The following is a 12,415-nucleotide window of genomic DNA, read 5'->3' as shown; positions in this document are numbered from 1 at the left end:
TTCTTACTTCAATCAAATATAACAAAGTACAATTTAAAACCCTTTCGTCTCTGTGACTCTCTTCCTTGCTGGATTTGCCCCTATGCTGAGAGCTGTCATTCTTCTACACATTTATTTTTATTTTAAAAAAAAAAATTATTTATTTATTTATTTATCCCTTTCCTGTCTCCCTCATTGTGTGCACATCTTGTTTTTAGAAGGCACAGGAAACTGAACCTGGGGCCTCCCATGTAGGAGGGATGCACCTAATCACTTGAACCACCTCCGTTCCCTCTTCTTTTTTCAACTTAAACATTTTTCCATTCTGTTTTTGGTTATGGAAACTCAACTTTAGAAACAGACTTAGTGTTTTCTGTGCCAGTTTGCTTGCCTGCCTACTGTACTGCAAGTAACCTAAAAACATAATGGTCCGTGAATTCTCTCTTTTGATCATGTATTTACCTTAGTTATCTGTTTTATCTCTCAGTCTGCCATCAGTTAGGGAGATAAGTTACATAAGTCCTAACCTGACCAAAACAAATTGGCATCATTTCATTGATGTAATATTAATAGATTTATCCAGATATTAACTGGGTCACAGTTCAACTTCTTTACCAGTCACATCTCATTATAGTGAATAGACCATTTTCCCATTAAATATTTTTTGAATGTGTAATATGCAATGTACATGATAAAAAACTCAAATAGTATAAAAAGGTATACTATTAAAAAAAAAAGCTCTCTTTCCTACCCATACCCCCTAGTCTCTGAGTTCCCCTTCCCTGGAGGTAGCCAACTACCATTTTCTTGTTTACCCTTCCAAAGAGATTCTGTGCATTCATTGTACTATAAGAGCAACTCATACATACTATTCTGCACCTTTCTTCCTTTTACTTAAAAGGAACCTTATCAGTTCATAAAGGTCTTCATTCTTTTAAATAGGTAGTTAGTATTACATATACAAAAGTTTTGATGTGATGATACTTTCTATAATAGGATTTGATCTGTTCTTTAAAACAAATAAAATTGTGTCCATAAAGTCTTAGCATGTTTTTTAACTCAAGTATAGCTTTTTAAATCTAGTAAATTTTAGGTATGTTAGAAGCAATCTATAAGTTGCCTTTAAAGGTAGATATTTTTTTTCCTTCTAGATGTTACAGACTTATATTATACACAGTTTTCTGTTACACATACAAAAGTTTATACGTAACATACAAAAGTTTAAAGTTGTGATGCCAGTGCCCTTTTAGATGAAGAGTGATTGCTATTCACCAAAGAATTTTGTCTGGTTGTTTTATTGTTCCCAGTTTTTGTCTCATATTTGTATTTTGTAACATGTTCTTTGAAGTAAAGCATAGATTATAATGCCAAAAACAGTCTGCAAGGACAAAATACCTTTTGCTAAGAGAGCTCAAGGATTAATGTCCTTTCCTCACAAAACTCTATTTAGAAATGATATGTAGTTTTGTAGAATAAGGCATCAGAATGGCAAGGTAACATCTTTTTCAAATCAGCCCTCTTAAATTATAGTAAAATTTTCACTTGCTTTGCAAGACAGTAATTGTTAAATTTCAAATCATTATGAATTCTCATCTAGAAAAAAAATTGAATTAAGTGACTTCTATATTTCAGTATCCTGGAGGTTCAGGAGAAGGCTGTTCATCAGATCTACACCCCATGACAATGTTACAGTTGGGACTACAAAATACTGACATTATGTACCTTCAGTACTCAAACATTTTAGGTGGTAAGGTGAACCTTATACTGAAATGCATTTAATGATAGGTAGCTCATGCTATAAGGTCCATTTTATTAAGGAGGAAGTGGTTTCCGATCCTATTTGAAGTCAAAATTTCCCAAGTTGTTTTTCACAAGTTACTGGCCACACAGATACAAGTTTAAATAAAAACTTGGAAATTCTTCTGGACCATACCAAAACTCATTAAATTTGCCGACGTTATCCTGTGTCTTAAAACTCACTTCTACTTGGAATCCAATTTAGGAATTAAAATATAAGCTCCTAAAAACAAAACAAAACAAAAAGCTCCTTCTATACTTTATATTTCTCTTTACTTAAAACTTTCAAAGCCTGAATATAAACTATTTAGGCTGTAGATACACTTACAATGCCCTGTTCTGATGCCTCTCAGTCATAATTCAGGTGCATTTTAAATGTACTGGTAACAGAGTACACATTTCTCAAGTGTGTGTTCTTCTCCTATGTTTACTCATAAACAGACTTCATAAAGAAATTGACCACCACTGACCTTGAATTCCATCTCTCCCCATTCCCAGCAATATGGTTGCCGGTTGACATTTCCTTGTCATTTGTTTAAGCCTTTCAAAGTGGGTCAGTTCTTAACTTGCTGTGCCTGTTGAAATAGTATCAAAGAGAACACACTTTTTTATACCTAATGCAAGATAGAAAAATCTACATATGGTAGTACTCCTTCAATCTTCCTAGACATGGGAGAATGATAATTCATTCTCTTTAACCTTTAGAAGGCTGCTTTTGTAAGTTTTGCTAAAATGCCCTTGGGTCAGAAAATTGCATTGAATTAACTGGATGTGGCTTTACCATTCAGGTTCATCTTGTCTAAACCTTTCATTTTACAAGTGAGGAAACTGATTTTTAGTATTGAGTTTGATGATGTTAGATATAATTTCATTATGAGCAGCTTTACAAAATCTCACTCAGGTATTATGTAATAGCTTCCTGTATCCTACAAAAGCTGTGTTTAGTATTTATATGTATTTATTTATATACTTATTTGTTTTACAGGGGTAGTAAAGCTTTAAAGAAGCTAGAACTTCAGGGACTAATTTTAACAATTACTTTCTACTAGTTTTGACCTAAAATCAGAGTAGACTTGTAGCAGTTTTTGTTGTTTGCAATATTCCAAACTCCTTAGAGAATAAAGAAACATGCATGATAATTACTTAGTAGGGCTTAATGCTTGAGGAACTCTGGCTTTGATTTGCTCTCTTGTAACTCAAATCATGGCATTACTATTACTACTTTCCATGCCTAAGGTTGAATGTGGTCCCTGTTCTGCTAACCAGAAATCTTGCATGTGAATGAAAATCTGAGCAAGAACATAATGAGCCAGATGTACATGAACACCCAGAGGGATACATTGAAGTCAGTCATAAAGTATAGGAATTCCATTTAAGCATCCTTTAGATTGAACATAAGAGCTTTGGAGTGCAAATGAGGATTGGGGAATGGAAGGGTGGAGTGAAGGAAGGTTATGTGTTAATATAGTCTTTTTCTTTTAATTTTGTAAAATTAAAAATGACTTGTTTGACTTTTTTTCAAACTTGGCTGAGGGACTTGGCTGCTTAGAGCAGTGCCTTAAACAACTCTTTCATTATAGTTGATTATAAGTGAGGTCACTGTACTTTGGCATTTACTTGGCTGTCAGTATTCTAGAGGGAGTATGAGCATCTTTAAAGTAATTATAAATTAAACATCATAATATGTATATTGTTCCTTAATACTCTGGTGTAAGCTTTTCAAATTATCCCAGTTTTTTTTTCATAGTAACTCTACATTTTTTGTTCTAAAGGAACCATTTATTATATGGATAAAATATAAAAGAATACTAACATTTTCTTTGTAGAATTCAATTATTTCTTGACTGCTACAGTGAAATATTTTTAAAGGCAACATTTGATGCTTATACTACCATTACTACTACTACTACCACCCACCCAAATCTGTAAGGCAATAACATTTTTGTATTTCTCAGATTGAGAAACACATTTAATTAGCCCAATTCTTCCTCTCCTAGCAGAAATTTCCCAGATAACAATAATCATCAAAGTCCCAAAGAAATATAGTAATATATTAGTGTGGTTTATTTAAAAGCTTTTATTAGAAGTTTTACTTGGCCTGTAAGCTAATTTCTTTCAGATTCGGGGCGTGTATTCATTTGCATGATTCTGTTTTTGATATATGAAGTTAAAACTCATTCACAGGGAAGCAAATTTAGCTCAACTGATAGAGCATCTGCCTACCACATGAGAAGTCCAGGGTTCAAACCCAGGGCCTCCTGACCTGTATGGTGAGCTGGCCCACACACAGTGTTGTGCGCAAGGAGTGCCCTGCCATGCAGGGGTGTCCCCCACGTAGGGGAGCCCCACGTGCAAGGAGTACACCCCATAAGGAGAACTGTCCCCCACTATAAAAGTGTGGCCTGCCCAGGAGTGGCACCGCACACATGGAGAGCTAATGCAGCAAGATAATGCAAGAAAAAGAGACACAGATCCTGGTGCCGCTGACAAGAATACAAGCGGACACAGAAGAACACACAGCGAATGGACACAGAGAGCAGACAAGGCAAGGGGGTGGGGAGAGGGAAGAGAAATTGAAAAAAAAAATCTTAAAAAAAAACTCATTTACAGATTGCTCTAAAGTTTATCTAGGCTAGTATGTATGGGAATTGTTGAAAATTGTGGTTAAACAGAGTTAATATTCCATTTTCATACCCTGGCATACTTCTACATATTGGCAGAGATGATATTTTGGGCAACAGTAACCTATGTCAGTGGGTTATTGTCCTCTAGCAGTAGGTTAGCAGACATTTTGTACTTTACAGCTAGTTAATGGAATCAATAACTTCATTTGATATTTACTTAAATTGAGTAAAAATTTTAAAATAAATTTTGAGGTATAATTCATATAACATCTATTTAAAATGTACAAGTCACTGTTTTTTAGTATTTCCAGAGTTGTGTAACCATCAACACAATCAATTTTAGAATATTTTCATCATCCCCAAAGTAAATCTCATACCCATTAGCAGTCACTTTTCATTCTCCCACACCTTCACCCCTCTACAAATTTGCCTGTTCTGGACATTTCGTATAAATGGAATTATGTAATGTGTGGTCTTTGTGAATGGCATCTTTTACTTAGTGTATTGTTTTCAAGGTTCATCTGTGTTGTATATGTTGTATTTATCAGTACTTCAGTCATCTCTATTATCAAAATGTAGTTTTGGTATTTTCTTTCATGTAGCTACATTCTTTCCCTTTTCTTCATGAAATAAGCCCTAAGGTCTTTATTCATAATTATTATGATTTCAGAGAGTAAACCAGTTTATTTCTATAAGCCATAAAGCAATCATCTGCATGATCTATAGCATTTCACAGTTGATCTTTATGTTACAAGATGATTTTTTTCTTTGAGTATATTTTCAGAAAATGTGATACCAGCTAATGCTAGTGTTAAGCCCACTTGTCCCAGGCATATCAGCGTGACTGCAGATTAGTTCATTTCAATATAGTTTGTATCATTAGCATTTTTATTATGTCTAAAAAGTTTAGGTCATTTCTCTATGCTTTCATTAGTGGTTCTTCACTAGAGGGTACAAATATATTACCAGAAATGAAATTTCCAGTCCACCCATTACTTTTAGAGTCATAAACATCAAAACACTTGAAAGATGAATTTCTTTCATCACTAAAGAGTTTATATAAATAGTCAAGTAAACTTATTAAGCTGTGCTAATGATCTTTCTTTTTATTTGTTTCTTATTTTTGAATATGCATCTTCTTCAGGATCCTTCAAAAAATAATACGTGCAAAAGGTATAGTATCTCTTTAATAGACTTTCTTATGTTCTACATAATGTCTGGCAGAAGATTCTTCCATAAATATACAATGCATAACATAACTTAATAGTCCAGTTTAACAGCTAGTTCTTTTTTGGCCAGAGTCACTGCAAATTCAATAGTTTTTGGCATTAAAATATAAATATTTATAGTTTCAACCATTTTTAACTCAAAAAAGCTCATGCCTTGTATAATTTTTAAATCTTGTTATGACATAAATTAGAATCATACTTGATAAGAGGCCAGTGTGCATGGACAGTTAACTAGCTATTACATGAAGCTGGTGAATCTTCCAGTCTCCTCACCTCAGCCCAGTAATGTGACTTTCACTTAAAACTTGTTCTATTTAATCCTCACAACCACTCTGTACGGTAGGTGCCATTATTACATTTTACAGAAGAATAAAATTAGTTGTTAAAAAATATGGGTTTTCTCAGAGGTTTACTTCTAAAATATCCCTTGCAGTAGTATTAGTAATGCAGTTAGTGTTAGCTCTAAAAGGTATAAATTGCTATCCTTGAGTGTCTTTACTTGAGTTGACTAGTTCCTTGGCTTGTAAAAGATCTTTGTAGAGATTATATAGACCATCTATTCTATCTTTTTCTGAGATACCCCTTAAAGTATTTCAGAGTGAAAAATGTATCTTTTCCCCCCATGAAAATAGTGAGCATTAAAAACTCACTAGGAAACTCATAAAAAAACTTAAAGGAAACTATTAGAAAATTCAATTTCCTCAATATTAAGTACTTATGCTCAGCAAATATTCCATAAATAATTTGAAAATACAAGCAACAGACTTGCAATAAACTTTTGCCACACTAAAACTGACCAAGAAATATTATACAGAATACATAAAGAGGGAAACGGACTTTGGCCCAGTGGTTAGGGCGTCCGTCTACCACATGGGAGGTCCGCGGTTCAAACCCCGGGCCTCCTTGACCCGTGTGGAGCTGGCCATGCGCAGTGCTGATGCGCGCAAGGAGTGCCCTGCCACGCAGGGGTGTCCCCCGCGTAGGGGAGCCCCACGCACAAGGAGTGCGCCCCGCAAGGAGAGCCGCCCAGCGCGAAGGAGGGAGCAGCCTGCCGAGGAATGGCCCGTGCCGCTGACAACAACAGAAGCGGACAAAGAAACAAGACGCAGCAAAAAGACACAGAACACAGACAACTGGGGGAGGGGAGGGGAATTAAATAAAAATCTTGGAAAAAAAAAAAAAATACATAAAGAATTCTATTTTTTAAAGATATTAAAAAAAAGAATTCTATTAAGCATCTTATTAATGAATCTATTCATTAGCAAAATGAATGAGTAAATTCTGGCATATTCATATAGTGGAATATTACAAAGTAATAAAAATAAATGAATCACAGCTATTTGCAATAACTACATGCCATAACTTGGATGAATCTCCAGGAAAACAGTTCTGTCTTATGGCCAGGAAGTTATTGTTGAACCTAAATTTCCTTTGGTGCAGTACACATGGATTTCCTCTGGTTCTGTCCTCAGTGGCAGGTTAGTTGTTGTAAAGGATTGGTGGTCACCTATTCTCAGTCTCCTTTAAGCAGTGTTGTATACTGAAGAATTTCTCTCCTTCAGTGTTTTCTCAAGGATCTTATGTTTGAACTCTTCAGTCTTACGTGGTTGCTTTCCAGTAGTTCTGAATTCATTACTCTTATGGGGAGATTACTTCAAAGTTCTCATGTACCATGTTGTTATTATATATGCCAACTTGCTTTTCTTTTTTTGTTAAACAAAGATACCTGGCTGACATTCTTAACTTGTCCAGAGCAGTCTTATGCCATACTTAAATGTACAAAATGCAGGCATGTTTAGACAGACATACTCATTTTTATTATTAAACTTCAGCCAGTTTTATTGGCTTCAAAAGTTTTTAATACCAAGACTTTATATGTCTTAAGTGTTGGGGCAGCCAGGTTATTTGGATAAGCCATATTAAAGAGGAATAATTTTTTTCAGGAGAATGATTACTGTCGTGAAACTCCTAAGAAAAGTTTCTTAAAATACTTTCTTAGCTGGCTATCATTTGCTTACCTTTATTAGAACAGTCAGTATATTCTATGTGTGGGTGTATCCTTATTAATGTATATAACTAGAAGTTGAGGACAGGTTTGGAACCAACTGCCTGCCTTACTTACTAGCTTTGTGATTTGGGGTACATAGCTTCTATTTTCCATGTGTAAAATGAGCATAATAGTGGTACCTATTTTATAGGGTTGTTGTGAGGATTAAATTTGAAAAATACACAGAAGCACGTAGTACATTGATACATAGTTGTACTAGATATTATTGTTTCCCAAATTGTATAGAATACCATAGTACTTTAGATATCCATTTAATTTATTTTATAATGGCACTTAAGTATTTTTTCCTGTTTATAAATGTTAATAGTAGAATAGTAAAAAATACAAAGAAGAAAATTTTAAACTACCAATAATCCCATAACCAAGAAATAACCATTATCTGTCATAAAAACACAGGTAGAGGTATGTGTGTGTGTATCTTTTTTTGGGTATCATACTATGTATTTCTGATTTTAACCTTTTTGTTATTATTTAATATTGTCAATCCAATCCAAATATCTGGTTTCCTCTAGCTACTGTGTAATAAAAAATTACCATGGTAAACAAATTATTTGCCCACAAAAGTATTAAAATGCTGAAAGATAACAAATGTTTGGTATTAAGTGTTCCTGACTTTATTACTTTTTCCTCCCCGTCTCTAGTTGCTGGTCGTATTGGGTTTTTCCCATCATAGGCGCCATTCTCTTAGGTTTCCTGTATCGTTACTATACATCGGAAAGCAGATTCTCCTGAGGAGACCTTGTTGAAGTCTGGAAAGCACATCCACTTAGGAATGAAAACTAGAGACTTGATTTTGGGGTAGCAGCAGTGCCCTCTCTTTGAACCCTGCCAAATGTGTGTTACCCCTTCTAGCCAAGATGGCTGGCCAGCTGTGCACTTCACACCCGGATCCAGTGTCCTTCATCTCTCAGAGCCTTACTCCCACAGTACCTGCTCACTGTTCTGTGCCCTTGCCAATGTTTCCTCCCTTCACTGTTTTCCACAAGTACCATTACATTTTAAAATGTTCTGTTAATAATTACAATTCATATATTCTAGTTACATTACCCTTTGGTCAAAATGCCTCCTTCCCAATACTTTGAATTTGAACACATATTAGACATTCTTAACAGGATAGCATACTCTGGTTTTGAAGGTTTTCTTTTTCCATTTTTCCTTTAAGTAAATATTTTTTAAAAATCTGAATTCAGTTATTTGACTTACTTATCTAAGGGATTTAATTCATGAAGTAAAGGTGTACATCTATTGCCTAAAACAGAACTGCCAACCAATATTGTTCCTTCTTTGTATTTGTTTAAACCAGAAAGAGAACTATGTGTTCATCTCCTTTTTTGTGCTTCCTCTCTAGTATAGCAAGTATCTCTTCCCAACCCCTAAGTCCAGCCTCCTTTCTTTCCAAGTGGTGCTGGACAAAATTATGCTTCCATCTTATTTCTCAGGGTGGGGAAAAATAGGGAAAAGGAGGGGATGAATTGGGATAATAGGCTGCTGGAAAAATATTGAAAAACACTACTTTAGGATATGAGTTTAGAAAAGGCACCAAAGATTTCAGCCTTTACTTTGGTTTGGCACAGGTTTCTAGCTATAGTTTTTTTGTTGTTCTTTTTCTTCCTAGTCATCTTATGTCTGTAGAGCTTTAACAGGGATTTTTGCTGCTTTTTTTGTTTATTAATTAGCAAATTTTAGATTATCCATTTTACAAAAATAAAAGGCTCCAAATTGATCAGAATTACAGTATTTAATTTGTTCTCTCCAGTGCAATAACTTGTACAATAAAATGACATTTGGAAGGGGAGGTAATGAAAAGAGAATGTTTTTTATTTTATCTGTATTTCACCTCTATGACTCCTACTTTTGGTTTTGTTCTGATTTTCCATTGAGAATAAAAAGATGGTCTTTTTTTTTAATCAGATGTGTATTTCATTGAGGAGTAGGTTATTGTTTATTTAAGAGTTTTGTTACTGTTATTTCTTGGTTCAGAGATTTCTCTGGTGAATTTGACTTCACTCTTTTCCCCCTGGTGAAAGTACCTGAGGAGCCAGTACATTGGTTGCTTTCTTGCCAACAACTGTTTGTGGTGATTTTCCCCCATCCTTTGAGGATTACCAGTTTGCTTCTGAGCCATTGTCATATCCAGCAGGGAGTAGCCTGGTTCGAAAAAGATCATGGACACTGCTCAGTATCTCCTCCCCCCTCCCAGCTTACCAGTGACTTGAAGAGACAGGAAACTGCTCTACACTACACACCAGTGTTTGCCCATGCAAACTACTTAAGAAAAAGTTCAACCAGGGTCTTGTATCCTGTGATTTAGCAGTTGAATGGATTCAGAATTCATCAAAATAATATTAACCTTGTACTGGCATACTTGGATATAACATTTTGGAGTAATTGTAGGAGATTTCTGGCTGACTTTTATATATCAGGGATATGAATATAGTCAAACTCTTAACTTTAGAAAATGTGTTTTGTATGCATTTTAAAATGCCACTTTATTTTTTTAAAAAACATTGGTTATTATGTAACAAAAGGGATGTGACTATTGATGCTCCTCCATTAGAAGGCAAGGAAGAGGTTGCCTTGAATAGGACTTGGTATATAATTGTTAATAATAATTAAGTTACATAATTACTTGGGGCCAAGATGGGTGAAGGTAAAGAACAAAAGAGTATTGAGTGGGAAAAGAGAACATTCAAGCTAAAACTAAGCCAGACGATAACTTGGATCAATTGTAAAAATGTGTTGGCAGCCTCTAAAATGTAATGAGAAACATCTGTTTTATAAGAAATGTTAAAGAACTATAGTCCTAAGTGAAATTGATGTTTTTTATTTTTTTTAGGGTAAACACCAAAGCAAAAGGTGTTTTCTGTTCATATTAGTTTTCTTTTTCCATTTATATCTGGACTTGTTTTTACTCGGAGTCCAAGGGATAAAATGTTCAAACTTTGCCTCTACCATCCGTGAAAACCCATCCAATACCCGTGAGCTTCTTTTGAACTACTGCTAACATGGTGTCACATTGTATCATAAAACCACTTTTAATTCTATATACACTTATTCTGCTGCCTGCATAAACTGCTGGGTGAAAGGTAGACTTGTGCAAAAGGTTGCAGAAGTTTTTCTGAACAATAAAGTAATGTAGTATGTTAGCCAGATCCATCAAAAAGGACCTTTGTTTAAGAAGTAGATTTGAATTCTTGAGACGGTCTCAACACTGGCAGTCGTGAAAACTCCTCTGGAGAGCCAGTGGAACCAATCCCTGTTGGCTGATAGTGCCCCTGAAGCTAGTCCCCAGGGTGTTTGGTTGTTTATTCCTGAGGAAGACTAGCTGTTACACACACTACTGTACACATAATGGCTAGAGGAAAATTGTGTGCCACCAAAGTAGAGGATGTTAGTGCCAGTTCTCCAAAATTTCCTAGCCCCTATCTCGTAAGAATTGGTTTTGAGTTCCAAATGACTTCAGATTTGAAAAGAAAAAAAAAGTGATGAGGACAAAGTTTGAATTGTGTTTCGTTCTTTTCATGTGACTGCTTAACCAGAAACAAAAAATCCATTGGGACCTATAGTTTATAAATTTATGATCTAGCAGTTATCTTAAATACACATATTGTGAAATAAGAACATTGCTAAGTTTATATTCATTTAGTTCTGATGGGGAGTAATGAAAAATGCTTTACAGACCAGGTATCTCATTAGTTATGGTATCTCATGCTTAAAATCTCAAGTGATACCTATCTAGTTAAATTCCATTTAGGAGATTGAAATGCAGAAAGTTAATATTTGTTAACCTTCTACCCCAAAAGAATTGGATTGACATGTCTTGTCTTAACAAGCAATTGATTTTTTAACCATCTCATTCTGTTGCCAAATATCTCAAAAGTAATGGGGAGTTTAGTCACATTTGGCTGTTGTGCTCTGAAAGAGCCAGGCTTGGAATTTGTGGGAGTGACCTGGAAGGGGGGTTCCAACAAAGTAGAGAGGTATTTGTCAAGTTGCCTACCCTGTATCTAGCATCTAGTAGCTACTCTTTTCCTACACTTATGTCCTAGATTTGCTATTTGGGGAAAACATTATTATGATTATTTAAGTTCCTTTCTTTTTCACCCTTGACTGTAACATTCCTTTTGTGTATTCAGTAATGGACTTTGTTTACCTATTTCATTTCAGCATATTTTGAACAAAGATCTTTGTCTTTTTCTCTTGGAATGTGCACACTGAATGTTTGTTAGAATTTTTCACAATAAAGTTACTGTTTCCCTTTTTTTGTTCTGACTACAGTTGTTTTTTTTAAGTTTTTTTTTTTTTTAAAGTTGAAGTGTTGGCTCTATAATCTTCAGGTGTTATGGAAGACAATAATTTGAGAAGAATGGAAGCCCCTGTATCTTTGCTAATACTGTTTAGTGTAACCTGATGGGGAGTTCTGTGGGTTTTCAGGATTTTTGCTTGTAGTGAGTTGCTCACTTGATTATCATGAGCTGCAAAAATCAAGACTCTTGCTATATTAATGGGTATGAAGTAGAAATTAGATAGGTTTGGGGCTTCTGTTTTTACTGAAACCATCTAGTAAAGAGAAGCCAATACAAGGTAGTAGCATTTTGTTATCTGCAAATACCTGTCTCCAAATAATTGTTTTTCTTGGAAATAACTAAGCCATTGGGGAAAATAAACACTGAGATTGTAGTTCTAGTGACTGTATTAATAAAACAAGGGAAATAAAA

At 34.8% G+C, this 12,415-nt stretch overlaps 1 protein-coding gene across 4 annotated transcripts in view; it reads left to right on the top strand.

Moving 5' to 3' along the window:
* The window catches only part of CYB5B (cytochrome b5 type B), a 148,801-nt gene that overhangs the window by 37,866 nt on the left and 98,520 nt on the right, over nucleotides 1-12,415 (top strand). The window contains exons 4-5 of one of the 4 annotated variants that reach the window (XM_004468119.4): nucleotides 5,545-5,573; nucleotides 8,339-11,959. The exons of 2 other annotated variants lie outside the window; for them this stretch is intronic. In XM_004468119.4, coding sequence (XP_004468176.1) covers nucleotides 5,545-5,573; nucleotides 8,339-8,429 — 120 coding nt within the window. In that variant the 3' untranslated portion in view covers nucleotides 8,430-11,959. One more of the 4 variants, XM_058279787.1, reaches the window with a different exon arrangement.

The sequence above is a fragment of the Dasypus novemcinctus genome, chromosome 18 (genome assembly GCF_030445035.2).
Source record: "Dasypus novemcinctus isolate mDasNov1 chromosome 18, mDasNov1.1.hap2, whole genome shotgun sequence".
NCBI classification, from domain to species: Eukaryota; Metazoa; Chordata; class Mammalia; order Cingulata; family Dasypodidae; genus Dasypus; species Dasypus novemcinctus.
Note: the sequence above shows the minus strand (reverse complement) of the source record. Positions and strands in the feature narration are given on the sequence as shown.